The sequence below is a fragment of the Rutilus rutilus genome (genome assembly GCF_951802725.1).
Source record: "Rutilus rutilus genome assembly, chromosome: 18".
NCBI classification, from domain to species: domain Eukaryota; kingdom Metazoa; phylum Chordata; class Actinopteri; order Cypriniformes; family Leuciscidae; genus Rutilus; species Rutilus rutilus.
In genome coordinates this window covers 13,033,003-13,055,744 of record NC_140231.1, presented here as the reverse complement: position 1 = coordinate 13,055,744, position 22,742 = coordinate 13,033,003, and the positions used below count along the sequence as shown (strand labels likewise).

General features: G+C 43.7%; 1 protein-coding gene across 1 annotated transcript; it reads right to left on the bottom strand.

Annotated features, from left to right (window-relative positions):
- Nucleotides 1-1,746: 1,746 nt before the first annotated feature.
- Nucleotides 1,747-22,626, bottom strand: traf4b (tnf receptor-associated factor 4b). The gene is made up of 7 exons (XM_084387772.1): nt 22,297-22,626; nt 17,675-17,726; nt 16,384-16,488; nt 14,666-14,827; nt 14,270-14,431; nt 13,967-14,122; nt 1,747-2,991 (listed from the first exon to the last, which is right to left on the bottom strand). The coding sequence occupies exons 1-7, from the start codon at nt 22,437-22,439 to the stop codon at nt 2,332-2,334; spliced, it is 1,440 nt and encodes a 479-aa protein (XP_084243898.1). The 5' UTR covers nt 22,440-22,626; the 3' UTR covers nt 1,747-2,331.
- Between the last annotated feature and the right edge of the window lie 116 nt (nt 22,627-22,742).

Here is a 22,742-nt window from a genome sequence, read left to right as displayed (position 1 = left end):
AGAAGCGAATCACTGAAGCAATAAAGAACGTAAATCTTCTCAGGATTCTCAGGAAACAGTCAACTGAAAACCTCGCTTTGTGGAAATCAACATAAACTGCTGGTGGCAGAAATCACTGGAACTCAGGATGCGCAGCGAGGCGTCAGGCGAAGTAGAGCTCCGAGTGGAGACTGGAGTGAGAGGCAAAGTCCGCCGAGAGAGAAGGTACCGTAGGCTGGATACCGCGTCTTGATCAGGAACTCAGCGTCTGAATTGGCAGGGCAGAGTACAGTGAGCCAGCAAGAGTAAGGATGAGAATACTGACTCGAGGAGAGGCTTCCTCACGAACCACACAGGACAGGACAGGACAGGACAGGACAGGACAGGACAGGACAGGACAGGACAGGACAGGACAGGACAGGACAGGACAGGACTCGTTGACAAGAGAGGTAAGAGAAGCGTCTTCAGCATTAGATAGATTGGAATAAACTGACAAAGAGGCAGAGAAAAAGAGTGTTAGAAATAGCAGAAAACATCAGGGGGAAAGGGGAAACAGGTGAGATGAATGAGCGGAGATTAAGGATAAATGGGAACAGCTGGTACTGATGAGACCAGGGTGATGGTGTAGTGAAAAAGTGTGAGATGTGGCCACAAGAGGGAGACAGAGAAAGAAGGAACCCGGATCATGATATTTGGAAATGAGACATTTGTACCAGTCGCACTGAGACATTTCAAATGATACTAAACATGTCTAATACTCGGTGATAATCATTCACATTAAACTATATATTTTCTTGGGTGAATTCAGGTGATCTGAGCATGAGAGAGAGAGGGTGAGGGAAGAGGGAATGAAATGTAGATTAGGATGACTCGGGTGAATATGGGTGTTTCATAAATACAGTATATATGAAACACCCATATTCAAGTGTTGAAATTTTTTTTTAAAGTTTTGTGAAAATGGTTTTAAAAAAATGCTGGTGCTATGTTGCAACTTTAAAAGAAAATGTCATATTAGCTATTATTGTGATCATTTGTAGCGCAAATCATTTTACCTTTTACTGCACTGATGATTTTACCTTTTATTCTTCTAGTTATTTACTATTTAATGCCACTATAGGTACACATTCACAGAAAATAACTTACTTTTACAGTGTAAATATCATTCCCTATGGGGCAAACAAATGGAAAAGCTCATGGGAAAACGTAACTATTTTAAGAACATAACCATCACTTACTGGGGCATATAAAGATGGTTGTATGAAAATGTACAAATTAAATCCAAATGTATTAGCCACCAATTCACCAAAATGTAAGGTAGTTACGAGTTGCCATGAGATTGTGTTGGTTTCCCATATTTAATGTTCTTTATGTGCATTAATCATCGTTTAAATAAAATGATGTAAATAAAAGCCTAAAAGTTAAATATCATCATTTAAAGTGATTGTGTCTCTTCAAAAAACCTCTATTAAACAGTTTTATGGTCTTTTTTGGAAATTTACAGCCCCCAGCCACCAGTTGCACTATAACTTCGGAGTAATTCTCATTTTGTGCTCCACAGAGGAAAGTCATATGAGTTTAGAACGACACGAAGGTGTCTAAACAATGACCATATCTTAATTTTTGGGTGAAATATTCCTTTGAAGAGCATGGTTATTCTCAAATCTGAAATTGATGCTATAAATTCTCCTCCCCCTTCACATCTGTCACAATAATTATTATTTATGTTTTACCTTTGCAGTTTAGATAATCCATACATCTCACATTTTTCAGCAGGGTATCTTGCTTTATTATTATGAATTTATAAAACAAACTTAACAACAACATAAGGGCAGATTCTGTCAGCGAGGCTGATGACACTTTTAAGTGATGCTTGAGTGATAAAGAATATTCCAGAATACAAGTAAGATTTCCTTTGATTCCTCCATCCTCATTTTCTTTCCTCGCATCCTTCCTTCTCATCTAAGGGGGTAGAGCTGAGACTTGAGGATAGGAAATGAGGATTCACAAATAAAAAATGAAAAGCACCCCTGTCTTTTTTTCAATGGACCAGATGGGTGGTGCATAATTGATTTTTTAATAGGGTTAAGCACTACACACACAGAAAATTAAAATTCACTGTTCATTAAAAAAGAGTCATAAGACATTTTAAATGTCACATTTTTTTATTATTTGAAAACTAACATATTACAGATAATATACATGCAAAAGACTATACCTTTATAAACCTTCTAAATATCCTTCATTTGTGGTAAAACCCTGATTTAACAAAAAATTATGCATCTTCATTTTTAATATGAGCAAAAAGGGCCACAAGAGATATATTTTCAGATTATTTAACATTTATTCCAGAATTCAAGAGTTCAATATCTTCTGGACCACATCTATGGAGGCTTTAATGAAAATAGCGTTGTCTCTGATATAGTTTCTTTTCTTCATCTCCTCATGGGTGACGAACTTTGGGTAGCCGAATCCCAGCATGCTCTCATCCAGACATCCCCCACGAACACTTCCCAGAGCTCCAGGCCGCGGCCTCTGGAAGTTCTTCCAGGTGGGATCTGGGTTGAAGGTCTCTGTGATGTGCTGGGGTTTGGTGAACGCCGGGTCGCTCTGATCCAACAGTGAGAAGGAAACACGGCAAGGGAAAGGCCACTCCAGCAGCCCATCGTACTCTCCTGGTAGAACTCGAATGTAGACTGATAAATGAGAGCCCTCGCCACTGCCGTTCCCATTGGGAAAGGCAGACACTTGCAGACGGTAACCGTAGGTATGGGAGTAGAAGGCAGGACTAAACAATTCCAAACTCCCAGAAGTCCTGATCTTAGCTTCTTGAAGTCGCTGGCTGTAGTCTGTGAGCTTCCAGAGCAGTGTGCCATCTCGACTTCCAGAGAGTTCCTCCACCCCACGCCGCAGTTCCCTGAGCTCCAGCCTCTGACGATTCACTAGACCACACAGAAGAGTGAGGTGGGTGTGGGTGCCCTCCTCAAGGTGTTGTGCCACTCCAGTCTTAGGGCACTATGAGTAAAACAGAGAGAAAGACGTGCTAGATATTTTTATATTAATTTCTTAGTAAATATGGCTAAACAAATGAGAGATACTGTGGTCCCAAAACATATTTCATGTCATTTTGGAGCAGCCCCAATTCCTAATCACTCCTATTCACAAGTGCCTTGATGAGTCCAAAACAAAACCTTTATTTTTTGTAAAAACTTTTTTGCTTAAAATATTTATTTACAGAGTGCAGCAATTCCCACTAAAGTTTGCTTTGTAAATAAACTTCCTGATCAATTTCAGCTCCTCAGCATACTATATACAGCTTTGAAGAACTTGATGTTGCAACAGAAACTATTTACTGTCTCTTTTTCAGAAATTTAGAGACATGGATTAAGGAAAATAGTCTGACACCATGGTATAATGAGCACACTCGCCTTCAAGAGAGCAGCCCAAAAATGAAGCGCAGCTGAAAGAAAACAAAACTATAGGTATTTCGCATTTTGTGGAAGGACAGTGTTACTGCATTCAGAAAGGCCTCAAAAACGGCTAGATTTGATTACGTTTCAACTCTTTTAGAAAAGAACTGTAATGATGTGGAGGACGCAGTAAGATCCAATTGCAGCTTTATTAGAATAATCAACAGGCAGGGTAAATCAGGCGCAGACAGAACAATGGAGATAATCTCAGAGCAGAAACAGAAAACAGGCAAGGGTCGAGGCAGGCGGCAGGAATCACAGTCCAATGAACAATCCGGGTCAAGACAGGCAGCAGAAGAATCAGAAGTCGGTATAAACAATCCAAGGTCAGTAACAGTTCAGCAAACACAGGGAAACCGCTCAGAAATTGTACGCCGGGCCAATGCAATACTTCGCAGTGAACTGAAAAGTGACAGAGGTTTATATGGGTGTATGTGAATGAGCTGCAGGTGGATGAGATGAGTGTGGATGAGCTGCAGGTGTATGTGCAATCAGTCCCAGGTAAGCGGCATGATGGGAAGTTGAGTTTGTGATGTGATCAGTCTGGTGTGGAGTGCCCTCTGGTGACTCTCAGAGGCACTCCAGCTGGTGATCGTTACAAGAACAAACACAACGTCTCGGTTACGGATGTAACCCTCGTTCCCTGAGTGGGAACGGAGACGTTACGTCGGATGACGACGATTGGGGTTTCGCTTAGAAGCCTATCACCTTCGAGTATATAAAACGAGCCAATGGCAATGAAATGCCATGGGTCTGCGGAATTTGCATAGCGTAACTCCGCCCGCCGCAGGGGGTATATAAGGAAGTACGCTGCACAATGCAGACATGCCTTCGCTGAGGAGCCGAGACTGGCCCCAGGCGTTTTTCAGCGGTACAGCGGAAGTGGCAGGAAGACGTAACGTCTCCGTTCCCACTCAGGGAACGAGGGTTACATCCGTAACCGAGACGTTCCCTTTCGTGGTCACTCCGAGTTACGTCGGATGACGACGATTGGGGTTCCAGTCTAATCACGCCACCTCGGCTGTCTTCCAGTGCCCTGCGTAAGTCTGAGCTCCCTGTTGTGAGACTAGCACGAACGAAGGAGTCCTACTTAACACAGGGATACCAAGGTACACTGGGAAGCATATCTCCAGAGAGAAATATGCAATCATGCCCAGCCATTGATGGGGGGGACTTAGAATACACATATGACCCAGAGGGATGCATATGGAGAATCACTGGGGTGTCCAGCCGCAGGTGGAATTTTAAACCCCAGGGGTGGCAAGGTGGCTTGCCAAGGGAAAGACACACGCTCACAAGGAGACTTACAGTGGAATACACATGTGGGGGTCGCCCAGAGGGGGGACCATGCACATGGAGGCACCTAGTCAAGCGCAAAAGCTGCGTTATGGCAGATTGGCATAACTCAGGCGTTGACGTAACCAGTGCTGGAGGAAACTCAGAGCTTATCAGACTCACCTGAGAAGAAAATCGCACGTATCCCGTCCGTGGAGAGGAATGGCGAGCAAGCGAAGACACCTGAGCAGAATCTAGCACCGGCTGGTTGAAGCGAGTACATGAGAAGAAACTGGCTCTACGCGGAGATTATAGAATCTCGCGAATGTGTTGGGTGTCGCCCAGCCTGCAGCTCTACAAATGTCTGTTAGCGAGGCGCCATGCGCTAGAGCCCAAGAGGAAGCGACACTACGTGTGGAGTGGGCTTTCACACCAAGGGGGCACGGACGACCTAGCTGCTGGTATGCCAAAGCAATGGTATCCACTATCCAGTGAGATAACCTTTGCTTTGAGAGAGCCTTTCCCTTCAGCTTCCCACCATGACAGACAAAGAGCTGGTCTGAGGTCCTGAAACACCGCGTTCTGTCTACGTAAGCACGGAGGGCGCGTACTGGACAGAGCAGTGCCAAGGCTGGGTCTGCCTCCTCCAAGGGCAGCGCTTGCAGGTTCACTACCTGGTCTCGAAAGGGTGTGGTAGGAACCTTGGGCACATATCCAAGCCGGGGTCTCAGGGTCACGTGAGAGTCAGCCGGCCCGAATTCCAGGCACGCTTCGTCAACCGAAAATGCCTGCAGGTCCCCTACCCTCTTGATGGAGGCCAATGCAACCAGGAGCGCTGTCTTCATTGACAGGAACTTAAGCTCCACTGATTGCAGAGGCTCAAAGGGAGCACTCTGCAGGGCAGTTAGAACCACTGAGAGGTCCCAAGAGGGAACGAGGGGAGGACGAGGAGGATTTAGTCTCCTCGCTCCCCTCAGGAACCTGACGATCAGGTCGTGCTTTCCCAGAGACTTACCTTCAACTGCTTCGTGATGTGCGGCAATGGCGGCAACATACACTTTCAGGGTGGAGGGAGACAGCCTTCGCTCCAACCCTTCTTGCAGGAAGGAAAGCACGACACTGATCGGGCATTTCGTGGGTTCTTGATGTTTAGAAGAACACCAGTTGACGAAGAGGTTCCACTTCAACGCATAGGCATGTCTCGTGGACGATGCTCTAGCGGAAGTGATGGTAGCCACCACCGCAGGTGGTAGGGTACTCAAACCTGCCTCGTCCCGTCCAGGAGCCACACGTGGAGGTTCCAAAGATCGGGACGAGGGTGCCATAAGGTGCCCCGTCCCTGAGAAAGGAGGTCCTTCCTCAGAGGAATTGGCCAGGGAGGTGCTGTCGCGAGGAGTACTAGTTCGGAGAACCAGGTCCGGTTGGGCCAATACGGGGCAACCAAAATGACCTGCTCCTCGTCCTCCCTGATCTTGCGCAAGGTCTGCGCAAGAAGGCTCACTGGGGGAAACGCATACTTGCGTAGGCCCCGCGGCCAGCTGTGCGCCAGTGCATCCGTGCCGAGCGTGCCCTCGGTCAGGGAATAAAACAGGTCGCAATGGGACGAGTCGTGGGAGGCAAACAGGTCTACCTGTGCGTCGCCGAACTGATCCCAAATCAGCTGAACCGTCCGGGGATGGAGTCGCCATTCTCCAGCGAGAGGCCGAACTCGAGACAGCTCGTCGGCCGCCTGGTTCAGGTGTCCCGGGATATAAATGGCTCGAAGCGACCTCAGATGCTTCTGACTCCATATGAGGAGGTGGCGAGCGAGTTGCGACATACGGCGGGAGCGTAGACCACCTTGATGGTTGATGTACGCTACTGTTGCGGTATTGTCTGATCGGACTAGTACGTGCTGACCCCTGAGCAGCGCATGGAAGCGGTGCAGGGCGAGACGTACAGCCAGCAACTCGAGGCAATTGACATGCCAAAGGCGCTGGGGTCCTGTCCAGGAGCCCGCGGCAGCATGACCATTGCACATGGCGCCCCAGCCCGTGTTGGAGGCATCTGTTGATACAACAACATGCCGGGAAACTCGTTCTAAGGGCACTCCGGCCCGTAGAAAACTGAGGTTCGCCCACGGGGTGAAGGTCTGACGGCAGGCTGAAGTCACTGGGACTTGGAGCGTGCCGTGTTGCCATGCCCACCTCGGGACTCGATCGCGAAGCCAAAGCTGAAGCGGTCTCATATGAAGCAATCCCAGCGGCGTTACTGCGGCTGCGGATGCCATATGCCCCAGGAGCCTCTGAAAAAGTTTCAGTGGAACCGCACTCTTGCCCTCGAACTGACGAAGACAAGTCAGCAGTGACTGCGCGCGCTCGCTCGTAAGCTGCGCGCACATGGCGACCGAGTCGATCTCCATACCGAGAAAAGAGATCCTCTGCACGGGGCAGAGTTTGCTCTTCTCCCAGTTGACCCGAAGGCCCAGACGGACTAGGTGCCGGAGCACTAGGTCCCTGTGTTCGCAAACCTGGTCTCGAGAGTGAGCTAGGATCAGCCAGTCGTCGAGATAGTTCAGGATGCGAACCCCGTGTTCCCGGAGGGGAACAAGGGCTGCCTCGACGACCTTCGTAAAGACGCGAGGGGACAGGGCTAGCCCGAAACGGAGAACCGCGTACTGGTATGCCTGCCCCTCGAAAGCAAACCGTAGAAACGGTCTGTGTCGAGGTAAAATGGAGACATGGAAGTAGGCGTCCTTCAGGTCGATCGCTGCAAACCAATCCTGCGGCCGCACACACTGGAGGATGTGTTTGGCCGTGAGCATCTTGAATGGCAGCCTGTGAAGGGAGCGGTTCAAGACGCGCAGGTCGAGGATTGGCCGTAACCCACCGGACTTCTTGGGTACAATGAAGTAAGGGCTGTAGAAGCCGGACTTCATTTCGGCTGGAGGGACAATCTCGATCGCACCCTTCGCCAGCAGGGTGGCGACCTCCGCTCTCATGACAGGGGCATTGCCACCGACCATAGTGAAGCGGACTCCCCTGAAGCGGGGAGGAGATCTCGCGAACTGAATCGCGTAGCCGAGCCTGATGGTTCTCGCGACCCAGCGGGACAGTCTGGGAAGCTCTAGCCAGGCCTCCAGAAAGTGCACCAGCGGGGTCATACGAACCACCGACGTACCGTCGGTGGGGCAGCGAGGCGGAATGACCGGCACCGGCGAGGGTGGCATAGCGGCCCTGTGCGGGGGCACGGTCATTAACCGCGTCCTGCCAGAGGAGGCCAGGGGAGGGCGCGCGTCCCACGGGGGCGTGCTCTGGCAGGGGTCTGGCGACAGAGGGGGATGAGAGGAGCGTGGCCCGTGGGCGGCGCGTGCTGTCATCCCACACCTCTGGGACAGAGGAGGGCGGCAGTGGCGGGACCCGAGGGTGGCGCGCACTGCGGCCCTCGGACTCTGTCGGCTCAGGATTGGGGAATTCAATTCTGTCTTCAACCACATCAAAGTACTGCTCGTCGTTGGACGAGCAGCGGGGAGTGGAGAACAAAAGATTCTCCCCCGGCCCTCCACCGGGGGAAGGAGTGGCCCTGCTACCAGCTCCTGGGACAGAATTGAAGCCAACCCTGAGCAGCCCGTCTCAGGAGCGCCGCTCGGCCTGGCGTTTAGCGGGCGACGGGGCTGGAGAGGGCTGTGGCGCCTGCCTGCGGCTCCCTCCACAACGCGGCCCGGGTGAAGGTTGCTGCTGGGGCCGTGCGGGAGGGGCGGCCGCGGGAGGGCGCCCTCGGCGGCGAGCAGGCTGAGGATTCTGTGCCGACGGCTGAGCAGCAGAGCGTCGGGGCAGAATGTGCTTGATAGCCTCAGTCTGCTTCTGGGCGGTCGAGAACTGTTGGGCAAAATCCTCGACCGCACCGCCGAAAAGGCCGGCCTGGGATATGGGAGCATCCAGCAGACGAGTCCGCTCGGGCTCACACATATCAGCCAGGTTCAGCCAGAGTTGTCTCTCCTGGACCACAGCTGTGGACATCACCAAACCCAGGGAGCGCGCGGTCACCTTCGTCGCTCGGAGAGCGAGGTCGGTGGCGGCGCGCAGCTCATCAACGAGCCCTGGGTCTGTCCTGCCCTCGTGCATGTCACGAAGCATCTGGGCCTGGTAGACCTGCAGAATGGCCATGGCATGCAAAGAGGCAGCTGCCTGTCCCGCCGCACTGTAAGACTTCGCCACGAGAGTGGACGAGAATCCACAGGCTTTGGACGGGTGCTTAGGATCACCACGTGATGAAGCGCCTGCCGGACACAGCTGCATCGTGACAGAACGTTCAACCGTGGGAATCCCAGTGTACCCACAAGCATCAGCTCTATCGAGGGGAGGAAAGGCGGAGAAAGCCGACGAACGATCGCGGGAAGACATGGGAGCCTTCCAGGACCGCGTGACTTCCTCATGCACTTCCGGGAAGAATGGTATTGGGGTTGGGCGGCGACGAATGTCAGCGGCCGCTCCCAAAAACCAATCATCCAGCCGCGAGCGCACTGGATCGGGCGGCGGGGACCACTCGAGCCCAATGGCCGCGGCTGCCCGGGAAAGCATGGCAGTCAGCTCGGGATCAGACTCGGGCAATGCTGGCACGCCCGAGGGCGGCAACACAGCCGAATCCTCACTTCCCGAGGACTCATGCCCACCTTGTGATGCAGTGATCGACATTGCATCCTCCTGTGGAACGCCAAACGAAACGCGCGGGGCCTCCGTAGAGGGACCGGCGGTTTCGATTTGCACGCTCGCGGGTACCAATGCTGAAGAGGGGTGTGTGGACCGTGGACGTATCGGCGGTTTGTCCCACACAGATACCCTCAGGTCACCCTGGCCACCAGCCGAAGTACAGCCTCTCGGGGAGACCGTAGATCGGGGTGTGGATGAGGGGACTCTCGCTCTGATGAGCTCATTGAGTCTCGACCGCAGCATGGAGATGGTCATGTTCCCGCAATGAGAACATGAATCATCCACAAACGCTGCTTCAGCGTGATCAACGCCCAAACACGCTAAGCAGAGATTGTGCCCATCAGGAGAAAATACATCGCGACCACAACCAGAAGTGCACGGGCGAGACATCTTTAAAAAGACGTGCCACATGCAATGCTCTTTTTGTGAGAGGAAAACTCCGCGGATGTTGAAGCGAACAGGGAGAAATCACACTAACTGTCAGATCACTGACAAGATCAGCAGGGAAGTGTGCACTCGCTGAAATCGCCATCACACCAACACCGGAGAGCTCGCTCGTCTCGAAGGTAAGAGAAGACTAACTCAGAATCTTTGGCTTGCAGGAGTGGAGAAGTTCTCGGCTCCGAAGCGAAAGCATGTCTGCATTGTGCAGCGTACTTCCTTATATACCCCCTGCGGCGGGCGGAGTTACGCTATGCAAATTCCGCAGACCCATGGCATTTCATTGCCATTGGCTCGTTTTATATACTCGAAGGTGATAGGCTTCTAAGCGAAACCCCAATCGTCGTCATCCGACGTAACTCGGAGTGACCACGAAAGGGAACCATGGGTATTTATTTGATACAGTGGCTAAATTAATGAGAAATAAAACTTCAACTTCAGATGTTTCCAACCAGCACAGCAGTAATGACATTATGAATTTCTTCCATTCAACCGTTTGCTACAGTATCGCATCAGACGTCGTGCTATAGATCCCCTGAGGAACAATTCCATTCATTCTTTGCTATAGGAGAGGAAGAATTGTCTAAACTTGCTAAATCATCAAAATCAACAACATTGCCCTATATAACAACTAAGCTACTGAAAGAAAAGTTCCAAAAGTCATAGATCCTCTTTTCAATATTATTAATTAATCATTGTCATTAAGATACATACTAAGAACCTTTAAGCTGACTGTTATTAAACCTCTTATACTAGAAAAGGCTGTATTCTCACAACTATGTTCCTTTTTAGAAAAAAAATGGTATTTGCAAGGATGTATCTTAGTACTGAGACTGCTCTCATTAGAGTTACAAATGACTTGCTCTTATCATCCGATCATGGTTGTATCTTTCTATTAGTGTTACTGGATCTTAGTGTTGCATTTGATACTATAGACCATTTTTTTGAAAAGACTGAAAAATTACATTGTCATTGCATTGTGAAGTTGCATTGGCATGGTTCATATAATACTTATCTAATCAGTATCAATTTGTAGCAGTAAATGAAGAGGTATCATATCGATCACAAGTTAAGTATGGAGTACCGCAAGGCTCAGTACTAGGACTGTTGCTTTTCACCCTGTACATACTACCCTTGCGAGATATCATTAGGAAGCATGGTGTTAGTTTTCACTGTTATGTGATTATACTCAACTCTATATATTAATACCAAGTCCAATTCACAAAATAAATGGTTGTATAAATTCACATAGTTGATATAAAACAGAGGTTTTAATCATTGGACCAAAGCATGTAATGACCAAGAATACTGTCTAACACTTGACGGCTGCTCTGTCAAATCTTTGTTGTAAGTTAGGAACCTGGGTGTGCTCTTTGATACCTATCTTCATTTGAAAGCCACATTTCTAGCATCTGTAAAACCACACTTTTCCATCTTAAAAATATATCTAAATTACGACATATGCTCTCAATGACAAATGCAAGAAAAGTGAATGCGTTCATGACCTCAAGGCTAGATTATTATAATGCTCTACTGAGTGGTTGCCCTGCACGCTTAAAGGAATAGTTCACCCAAAAATAAAAAAATTCCATAATTTACTCACCCTCAAGGTATCCTAGGTGTATATGACTTTCTTCTTTTAGCCTAACACAATCAGAGTTATGTTAAATAATATCATGTCTCTTCCCTTTGTAATGGCATATAATAGTGCCCAAGTTTTTGAAGCTCCAAAAAACACATCCATCCATCATAAAAGTAATCAAAGCTTTATAAACTTTAATCACTGGCTTCCGGCATATGACGTAGCGTAGCGCAAGCTCAGGTGAGAATAGTCGCCTCTTGCGAAAACCAGGTAACTCTCTTGAGAACGTGCGTACGGCTGTTGCCAGAAGCCAGTGATCAGAGTTTATAAAGTTTTAAATATGAATATTTTTCTTATAAAAAACCCATCGCTTCGCTTCAGAAGGATTTATTAACCCACTGGAGTCGTATAGGTAATTTTTTTGATGGATGGATTTTTTTGGAGCTTCAAAAACTCTTCAATGTCATTACAAAGCTGGGAAGAGCCAGGATATTAATATAGCTCTGATTGTGTTTGGCAGAAAGAAGAAAGTCATATACACCTAGGATGGCTTGAGGGTGAGTAAATTATGGGATTATTTTAGGTGAACTATTCCTATAAAAAATTAAAAAACGAATAAAAAAACTCCAGCTGGTCCAAAATGCAGCAGCAAGTTTTCTAGAACCAGGATGTATGACCATATTAGCCCGGTTCTGTCAACACTGCATTGCCTCCCTGTTAAACATTATACATTTTAAAATCTTGCTAATTACTTACAAAGCACTCTAAATGGTTTAGCTCCTCAGTACTTGAGCAAGCTCTTAACGCGACCTCAAAATTCTGGCCAGTTGATAATACCTAGAATATTAAAATCAACTGCAGGTGGTATATCCTTTTCGTATTTAGCACCCAAGCTCTGGAACCTACTTCGGGAAGCAGACACACTCTGTCAGTTTAAATCAAGACTCAAAACACATCTCTTTAACCTGGCATATACATAACACATTGTCACATTTCTATAATTCACAGCATAAATTAGGCAAGGGATGCATAAATTAGGTCAACTGGAACTGGGAACACTTCCCATAACACCCGATGTACTTGTTACATCGTAAGAATGGCATCTACTCAAATATTAGTCTCTCTGTTTATCCCGAGGTTTACCGTAGTCAGCCGTATCCAGTCCGTATCCAGATCAGATGGTGGACCTGCACCTAGACACGACCACAACGCAGCCCTGAATGTCAGCAGACTGTCAACTAGCCAATCCCCTATGAAGGCCTCGTCGACACAACAGCCATCAGCACAGATCCTCTGCAAAGACCACAAGAACCAGACAAGTCCTCTGCACAGACCCTATGACCAGCTTCGTCTCCATGCTGGCATGATGAATCCGATCTTCAGGCAAAAGGAATTGGATGAAATATTTAAATGTTACCGATCCACAATCTGATTTCTGACTTGTAATCAGCCTGAATCACACTGTGATTCGTTCACAAAAGGAACGCTGTTTGCATCACTGAATCTTTTTCCTGTTATCACTGATTTGAAGCAATTTGTATTGTACCAAGCGCTATATAAAGGTGACTTGACTGGGCCCACTTTTTTTTAGCTGCCTTGGTTCCTGGAGTAATTTTTTCATAGGAATAAAAAAGAAAAAGTATTTGTTAAAGAGTTACCCGTCATGAACCAAACCAACCACCTATGAGATGATTCACTGAATTACAAATCAAAAATGTATTTGAAAATCAGACAAAAAGAAAAAGCTATAAAGTCACCATGAAATTAAAATTGATATTTCTTATTTTCTTATTCTTTTTTTTATGGAAAATTGCAGTGTTTATTATAAATAATTTTTCAGTGCACAAAAAAGAAAATGGTTAACTATTAGCAGGCGGTACCAAACTCGGCCACCAGACGCCACTATACAGACCTCAGGGAACTGTGTCAACTTGTGTAAAAGTTAAACATGACGGTTCATGCAAGTCGATGAGATGAATCAATGTAACTCCACAACAACAACAACAACTACATAAATGTATCCACTAACCATTCAGAAACGTCCAGGTTCAGTCTAAAAGCAACCTCTTCCTGAGTCTCTCCGTCAGGCTGCACTCCGCTACTGGTTATTTGTGAGATTTTGGACGAGTGAGATTTGCGTGTTTTGTTATTGCTGGAGTATCCGAAGCTCATGTAAAGGACCGGCTCTCTTCTGAATGGGGGCGGGGAGCAGCAGCTCATTTGCATTGGGACACACACAAAAACGGCGTGTTTTTCATCACACCCAAAAGGGGGCAAATTTGAGAAGCTATAATAAATGATCTGGGGGGTATTTTGAGCTGAAATTTCACAGACACATTCTGGGGACACCGACTGAAAAGGGGCATAATATGTCACCTTTAAAGGAATACCACCAGTGTTATTTTGTTATCTAATACAATGACAAGCAAACATTGTGCCAAATACATTTTGGGCCACCTGTACTTCTCAAATACAAGATATGAAGTCTAGAATTCATCACAGAGTTATTATATATTCATAACTGTAGATCATACCCTATGTTTGCAGCCAGCCTCCTTAAATGGGCAAAGCACCATAGCAGTGTTGCATCCTTCCTTTACATGTGCCATTAAAGTCTCTCGAGTGATACCCGGTGTGCCGCACCTGTTAGGGCACTGCACAGGGAAGCGTGGACACTGCTGCTGATGAGGCTGTGAATACAAAACACACCTATGAATGCACTCCCTTTACCACAAACAAAACAATACATTAAGAAATGTAATAAAGATAACTGAAAAGTGTGCTGTGTGTGTAAATAAATGATGAAAATGTAGGATGGTAGCATAAAGTCCACTGACCTGAATAGTGTCATAGAGGAACTCTTTTCTGCAGTATCTGCAGGGCAGTTTGCGTTTGGGACACTCTGACACAGAGTGCTGGGCCAACAGTCTCCGCACCATACGAGCACCACATTTATTCTCACAGTACACACTCTCCTCAGGACAATCACCCTGGTGACTCTAAATGAGGACAGGGAGGGATGTGTAAGAGCTGTTGTGCAGCGTTGAAACAAGATGGATTTTGCAAACCATGTCTCATCAAAATGCAAGAGACATTAAAGTAATAAATCAGATGTGTTTTTTTTTAAGTTGTTCATGTTAATATTAATACATTACCATTTCTAAATCATTACAAATATTAGTAAACTTAAATGGGTTGTATTTGTATGATAAAGTGTCAGAAGTCTGTCTGACCTCATATGCCTCCCCGGTGAACTGGTCGCCACAGTGATCACAGTGTAGTTTTCTCTTAGCGCAGTCATGCTGCAGGTGCTCAGGCAGTTCACGTCGCAGCAACTTCACAGAGCAACGGTTTGGACACGACACCACGTTAAACTCACACATGGACAAATGGGCCTGGAGGGGAAGCGAGAAACACAGTGTGAGAGTGAGATTTGGCTGTTTATTGCATGTCTTGCCTCTGCGTTTGGGGTCGGTAAGACTTTTGAATGTTTTTTGAAAGAAGTCTCACCAAGGCTGCATTTATTTGATCAAAAATACAGTAAAAACAGTAATAATGGTAAAATATTATTACATATTTCATATAATTTAAAATGCAATTTATTCCTGTGATGGCAAAGGCATCATTACTCCAGTCTTCAGGGTCACATGATCCTTCAGAAATCAATCTTATATGCTGATTTTCTGCTAAATAAACATTTATTTTTATTATCAATGTTAAAAACAGCTTTTTTTTTCTGGAAACCGTGATACCTTTTTTTCAGAGGTGGACAGTAACAAAGTACATTTACTTGAGTACTGTACTTAAGTACACTTTTTGAGTATCTGTACTTGACTTGAGTATTATTTTTTCTGGAAACATTTTACTTTAACTTCACTACATTTGAAAGACAAATATCATACTTTTTACTCCACTAGACCACTACATTTCGTCAGTCAGGGGATGATTTTGGTTGCAGGGGTTGACTCGACGTCGGATTGACGTCAACATCCAACGTCAGAAAGACGTTGGATTTTTGTTGGAAATGAAAGTCGGGTTGATGTCAGAACCCGATGTTGGTTTCTGACATCAACCCGATTTTCATTTTCAACCACAATACAACGTCTGTCCAACTTTGGAGATTAACGTCAATTTGACGTTGGATTCTGACGTGGGGTTTGGTCTTCTAAATGCGAATTTTGTCATTGTTTTGGAGCACACTAGCTTATAGGCTAACATATTCATACTAAAAGCCAAAAAACTTTAAATAGGTCACTATTTGAGAGAACAGCCATTTGGGTGTCCGAAACCGTTGTGGACGTTATTGAGTGCACTTATTCAATCTCACATTCGATCCCACTTCTGGAATGGTGTTCTAGAAATACATTTGATATTGATATGAGGGTAGGTAGGCAGGCATAGATTCAGAGGCATAAGGTACCTGAATTGTAGAACAATGCATTGACATTTACTTTTTTACTTTTGATCCCTAAGTACTTTTAAAAACGAGTACTTCTGTACTTTTACTTAAGTAAAAATCGGTCTTTACAACTTTTACTTGCAACAGAGTAATATTTGACCAGTAGTATCTGTACTTTCACTCAAGTAAGGACGTTGTGTACTTTTTCCACCTCTGCTTTTTTTTAGATTCGTTGATGAATAGAAAGTTCAAAAGAACAGTATTGATCAAATCTACCAATTTCTTTCAAAAAACAAAATCTTACTGAGCCCAATCTTTTGACCAGTAGTCGGTAGTCAGTATGTATTTGCATGAAGCGCACACTGCAATAAGTAGACACTGTAATGTACAATAGCAGCCTACCAACATACTGGCAGCATCTAAATTGCAATTCTTAAAAGGATTTCAAAAACCATAAAGAAATCTATTCAATCCTACAAAGATGTATGTACAAATATCTACAAATACGAGTGAGATTTGAGTTTGTGTGCGCATGATATGCCGTTTGTTGACCTGGAGAAGCTTGTTCTGCGCGGTCCAGCGGCAGCCCTCCTCACTGTGGATGCAGCGGATGGGCAGGGACAGAATCTGCTGTTCCAGTTCCACATCTGGAAAAATCTGCAGAGAGAATTACACATTTATACCAGTGTACTGGAGCTGAACATGCAAGAACATTTGAAAAGCATAGCTATTTAACAAATGATTATTTGAACAATTGCTTTCATACAACTGTTCAATAAACAAGAAGTTAAAGGGTTAGTTCACCCAAAAATGAAAACTCTGTCATTAATTACTCACCCTCTTGTCGTTCCAAACCCGTAAGACTTTCGTTCATCTTTAGAACACACATGAAGATCTTTTTGATGAAATCTGAGAGCTGTCTGTCCCTCCATTGACAGCTACACAACTACCACTTTGACGCTAATCCATAAGAATCAAGCGGTTTAGTCCAAATTTTCTGAAGAGACTTGATTGCATTATTTGATGAACAGATTAAATTTAGGCCTTTATTCACATATAAACATTCATCAACTCACTCATCAGTTGTGGTAAACAGAAACTCAAGCATGTTCGCTTGACGTGTGAGAACCAATGAGGTTCATTCTCGTGTTACGGCATGTTTGAGCTTCAGCAAGAAACCAATTAGGTTTGTTCTGTTTATGTTCGCTGATAAAAAGTTTACATGTGATTAAAAGCTTAAATTCAATCTGTTCATAATATAAAGCGATCATGTCTCTTCAGAAAATTTTGACTAAACCTCTTGATTCAATAATGGATTAGTATTACGATCTCTTTATGAACTTATTGAAGCATCTAAGTGGTAGTTGCGTAGCTGTCAATGGAGGTACAGAAAGCTCTCAGATTTCATCAAAAAGATCTTCATTTGTGTTCCAAAGATGAACATAGTTCGTCTTACGAGTTTGAAATGACATGAGGGTGAGTAATTAATGAAAGAATTTAAATTTCTTCTTTAAATTCTTTAAAAGCAACTATCCCTTTAAATTTCAGTAGCTTATATTTTAGACACAATATTGACAGTAATTTAGTTGATTTTTGCTCTGCCAAATAAAATATTTCCAAACGAACTCAAAGCCAATTTAATATATTCAGGACTGGCTTATGTAAGAATTAAAAATAAGTAACATTTCTATATTTAATATAAGGTGAAGCGTGTATTTTATTTCATGTTAAAATATGGTCTGTATAGTCTATTGAATAATTTCTGTTACAACATCAGAGGAATGATCATCCTTGGATAAAATCAGAAGGGATTTGAAACTTTTGTATTTTATGATACACTCACTTTGGCATAATCCAGTGGCAGATGGTCCTCTGGGCACTTGAACACACCTTCACTGTTAAAAGCAAAGTTGCATGTTATTCAATAAAGAATCACCATGATGAATTTGTCTTGTTTTTGCCACATGAATGTGTTAGAATTTCATTTGCATTTGATTTATTTCTACATTATATGTTGTGGGTTGAAAAGCAGTTCACAACTGCCTCTGACTGATGCCTCCATGTTATAAAGCCTAAATGAATCACGGCCAAACTGATTTGACAGGAACTTCAGAATCACCTCCCACACCACAAACTGACGGAGAGCCTTCAGGAGAATGTGAGTGAATCATCCATCTGGGATGGTGACGCCCCCCAGCATACATAATATGGGGAAGCAGTACAATCAACACATCCCATATTAATAGAGCTGTGATCTTTCCATTACGTGTGACACAGAAGCACATCGTCATTTCAAAATCCTATGGGGAATTTCCCCAAAAGTCCCAGGTGGCTTCATAAGAAGGTGGAAAATGTGATAGCTGCATTTTTTAGGCAAATCAGAAGTGTCATGCATGTGCCCACTCAGATTTTTTAATCAAATGGATTCAACTTTACCAGTTGCGCAACCACACAGACACAGATCACGCAAAACTATAACTTTCTATACTGTCTGTTACAAGTACTGCTATAAGCAAACAGATTTTTCCATCAGTGACAGCACAAATTATATGGATTTAAAGACTGCGAATTGAGAAAAGTCTTAAAGGGGTCATATAATGCCATTTTTGTACAAGCTAATATGATTCTTTAGGGTCTAAATTAAAAGTTTGTAATACACTTTAATTAAAAATTCTCATTAGTATTGTAAGAAAACACTAATTTTACCTGGTCAAAAACAGCTCTGTTTTCAGCACGCCGTTTAAGTGCATGTGTCTTTAAATGATAATGAGCTTTGCTCACCCCGCCCCTCTGTTCTGTGCGTACACCGTTTGTAATAATAACACAATAACCATAAGGCGTTGTTCATTATAAACGTGGGATTATGAATTATATTGAGAACGTCGTACATAGAAAACATGCCGTAATGTACCCTGAGTGTAAACCTCAGCCGCATTCATCGTGAAGCGTGCTAGCGATTTGCAAAGATTAATATAAATATTAATATAAAGGTTAATAAAACGTTACACTCACTTCAGTTCTTCTGGAGGTGCAGCAGGAACACGAATAGTTGGTACCGATCCTTTTTTCAGGAGCAGCTTCTTAGCAAAACCAGCTTTATACTGACCCTCCTTTATAAAGCAGTCTGGTGTGAAATGATTCGCGCAAACATGAAAGCATTGACGTTGATCGTGGGGAATATTCCCTTCGAAAACAAAACTCAGCCACTGCGTCTTCAGCGGTTCGGATATAGGAACATCAAAATGACTGCTGTGTCCCTTATTACACCCAAGAACAGAACACCACAATCGCTTAGACACCATTCTGCTCCAGCGTATCAACAATGTCCGCGCGGACTATGATTGACAGCTCGCTCACGAGCGAGGGCGGGTCTGTGTTGAAACGCTGCTGTCAATCAACAATCGTGGGAGGGGTGTCCGATCTTGTGACGTCACAAGATCGAAGATTGGGTAAACATAAGAAGATTTAAAAAAAAACACTGGATGGATTTTTATCATTTTATGATGGTTGTGTACAGGCACTGCCAACACACATTTCAGTACAATCAACTTGTAAAAGTGCATGTACCATTATATGACCCCTTTAATATAGGTGCAGTAAATGGTGTGTGAAAATAAACGCGAAACTGTATAGAACATGAAAATGCGCTAAACTTGAAGAAATAAAGCCAGCAGACACAACATTAAATATCATCTGCAGAATGTTTTCCCCTTTTGCCTCACATGATCTTTCATTAACGCTGCAGGAAGCAATTGCATAAACTGGCATGATATTAGTTTTATTCTTCTGCACGCACTAAAACACAGACACTTCCGTTAGTTGGTGGAGGAATGTGAACGAGCAGAGCTGCTTGTGTTTCAGAGCGTGCGGATGGAATAAAACCACCTGTAAAATTTCTATGCCGATTGTCGCTTCAACTCTCAAACTACACAACTGCTCCTGAGGTAAAACGCAATGAAATGATATGACGGTTTGACGGTCTCGCATTATGCTGCGGATTTAAATGTGAGGCATGAATTGAAATTATTTTAATACAGTTTACATTGTTACTTTTCATGCAGGTAATGTTTCTGAATTTATTTGACATTTTCACTTTTTGTGTAATTTTTGAGGACTGGTCAGGATAATTTTAATAATTAGTTTTTTTGTTTTATATTGTTTTTTTGGTGATTTTTGCCTTTTATTATGACAGGACAGTATAGAGTTGACAGGAAACGAGGTGGGAGAGAGACGGGGGATGGGATCGGGAAAGGTCCACGAGCCGGGACTCGAACTCGGGCCGCCCGAGCGCAACGGCGCTATATGTCGGCGCGCTGACCACGAGGCCATCGCCGCCGACAGTTTAATAATTTGTTTTTAATAATTCATAACATTTTGACAGCCCAAAGTGACAGGCTGCAGTCCACATTTCAAAGTGCAACGGGTCATTAAAGTAGCATTAATGGGAAAAGTGTATTTCAGTAGGTGCATTGGAGTGTATTAGGAATACACTAAAGTACTAAAGTACGGAAGCTAGTTATTTTATTTTAGTTTGTAAAGTTTTTAATATGGATATTTTTCTTACACAAATGCATCACTTCGCTTTAGAAGGCATTTATTAACCCCCAGAGCCCTGTGGAGAACTTTTATCATGGATGGATGCACTTTTTGGGGGCTTCAAAATCTCGTCATCCATTCACTGCCATCATTGTGTTGGGTGAACTATCCCTAAGTATATCTTTAGTTGGACCTCAGCACTATTTTCAGATAACTAAAGTAGGCTACATCAAGTACAAAATTACCTGTTCCTATTTAGCAGACTTTAAGTATACCAGTTTAGTATAATTCTATAGTATAATATAATTTATATTAAGTGCATAAATATGTAAATGTATTTGTGGTATACTATTTCAAATACATTTTCTCCCTTTGCTGAATGCTCTCTTACCACCACAACCAAATAATTACAATGCCCTTCAGGCAGATGCATGCTATATCATGTTATATGTTGCACTGAGCCTATATGAAACATACTGTTCCTATATAACAGTATTGCTATTAGGTTAGGTAAGAGAGCAGATCATACACTGACTCTTTCTTGATCACATTTTAAACCACTGACTGGATGAAATTCAATCCACGGATTTACATTTTGAATAAGTAATTCATTTAAAATGAATAGTCTAATTGAAAAGCATGTGTTAGTCCGATAGAATGTGAATGGACGAGACTGTCCATCACTGTGATAACATCGACAAGATAACACAGGACAATGAGTGTGATTGTTTCAGTCATTATACCTGTGAGCAACACAACTCTGCATTATGACTATGAGAAAACAAGGCATGGAATGCAAAGAATGGGTCATAACCCAAAACTTCGCTTGCTTACAGTTGAGTAATACTACCAAATAAACTGACTCACTGCATACTTTCATTTCACATGAATTACTTTTGGCTGTGTTCAAATGGGGATCACAAAACTTCTAAAAAAATACCCTAAGCATTCTGCAGTATTTTGATTATGCTATAATCTCTTACATTCTAATATGTAAAAAACATGTAAACATTACACTTTGTAAAACTTCTATTGACAGAAAGACTAAGAGTCTGTAGCCTGAGGGATTTTGTGTCACTGTCATCTTGCTTGGCCAGTTTGGTGTTTGTTTATTACTAGGCTGTCATAGGAGTAATTATTTTTAAGTGATACTTCATATAGACAAAGAAAAGTGTAATAAGAACACAGCCAGTTCAATTATTTAAAAATGCATTAAAAATGCAGATGGTGACTAAAAATACGCCTGAATTTCTGACCCTGCTTAATATTTTTGTGGAAACAATGACAGTTTTTTTTCAGGACTATTTGAAATACAAATATTTCATAACATTAAAAATGTCTTTAACTTAATGCAACCTTGAATAACTCTTACTGACACAAATGTTTTGACAGTAGAATATACCTTAAAAATGTATTAGAATGATTCTTATTTAGCCTAATTGTTATGAATTACTCACGTCAACAATGATTTACACTTAACATTCATGTATTAAATATGTATGAAATATATTGTGCTGCATTTCATGATTATGCTATACCATTTTAGACATTTTAGAGTCAAATTGTATTCTTTTTTAAACTAATGTCATTATACCTAACGCACCCATAAAATAAAAACTTTGAACGCAAATAAAATGAAAATTAACACAAATATTACATTTCTAAGAAAGATTTCTCTTTTTAATTGTCTGTTGTTGTGGTTTTTTTTTTACTTTTCTTTTCATTCATCAATGACCCAGATAATATTATGATATGTTATGTCCATGTATAGATGTCACACGTCAATATCTCATCACGCTTCACATTACAGTGTGCATGTTATGTGCATGGCATATAACGTTCATTAGATTAAAACGCCAGCGGCCACAGTTTGAGCTTTCTTCTTTCGTCGGACAGGTGTAACGTTAGGTTGAGAAGTTTCAGCGTTACCTGAGATACTCCTGCAGGCAGGTGTCGCAGAATCTGTGTCCGCAGGTGGACACCTGCACCGGGTCCCTCATCGGCTTATCACACAGAGGACAATAAAACCTCCTCCTCGGTCTCTCCAGAAACTTCAAATCTAAACCTGGCATAATAATAGCCTACCTTTGTTTGTGAATTTCAACTTCAGACTGCAAACTGATAAACTGCCGCAATAAAACTTTACAAATAAGCTTAGTGCAAAGATGAAGAATCCTATTGGTAGGTTCAAATCCCACAGTAAAACAGTTTCGGTCTATCATGACATTTCCGTCTTCTTCAGTCAGTAAAGCGCAGGGGAACGTTTACTCTTTCCAACTGTCCGTCTGCTCTTCTGCCCCGCCCACAGGAGCGAGAGGAGGAGGAGCCACGAGCAGTGCTACTCTACTCTTATTATTCCTGACATACTATAGCCT

What these genes read in the sequence shown, in the direction of transcription:
- traf4b (XM_084387772.1), bottom strand. Translation starts at nt 22,439, where the DNA reads ATGCCAGGTTTAGATTTGAAGTTTCTGGAGAGACCGAGGAGGAGGTTT. An exon ending in TGCCTGCAGGAGTATCTCAG is followed by an intron (nt 17,727 to 22,296) that starts GTAACGCTGAAA and finishes TGCTTTTAACAG; the next exon opens with TGAAGGTGTGTTCAAGTGCC. An exon ending in CGCAGAACAAGCTTCTCCAG is followed by an intron (nt 14,828 to 16,383) that starts GTCAACAAACGG and finishes CTTCCCCTCCAG; the next exon opens with GCCCATTTGTCCATGTGTGA.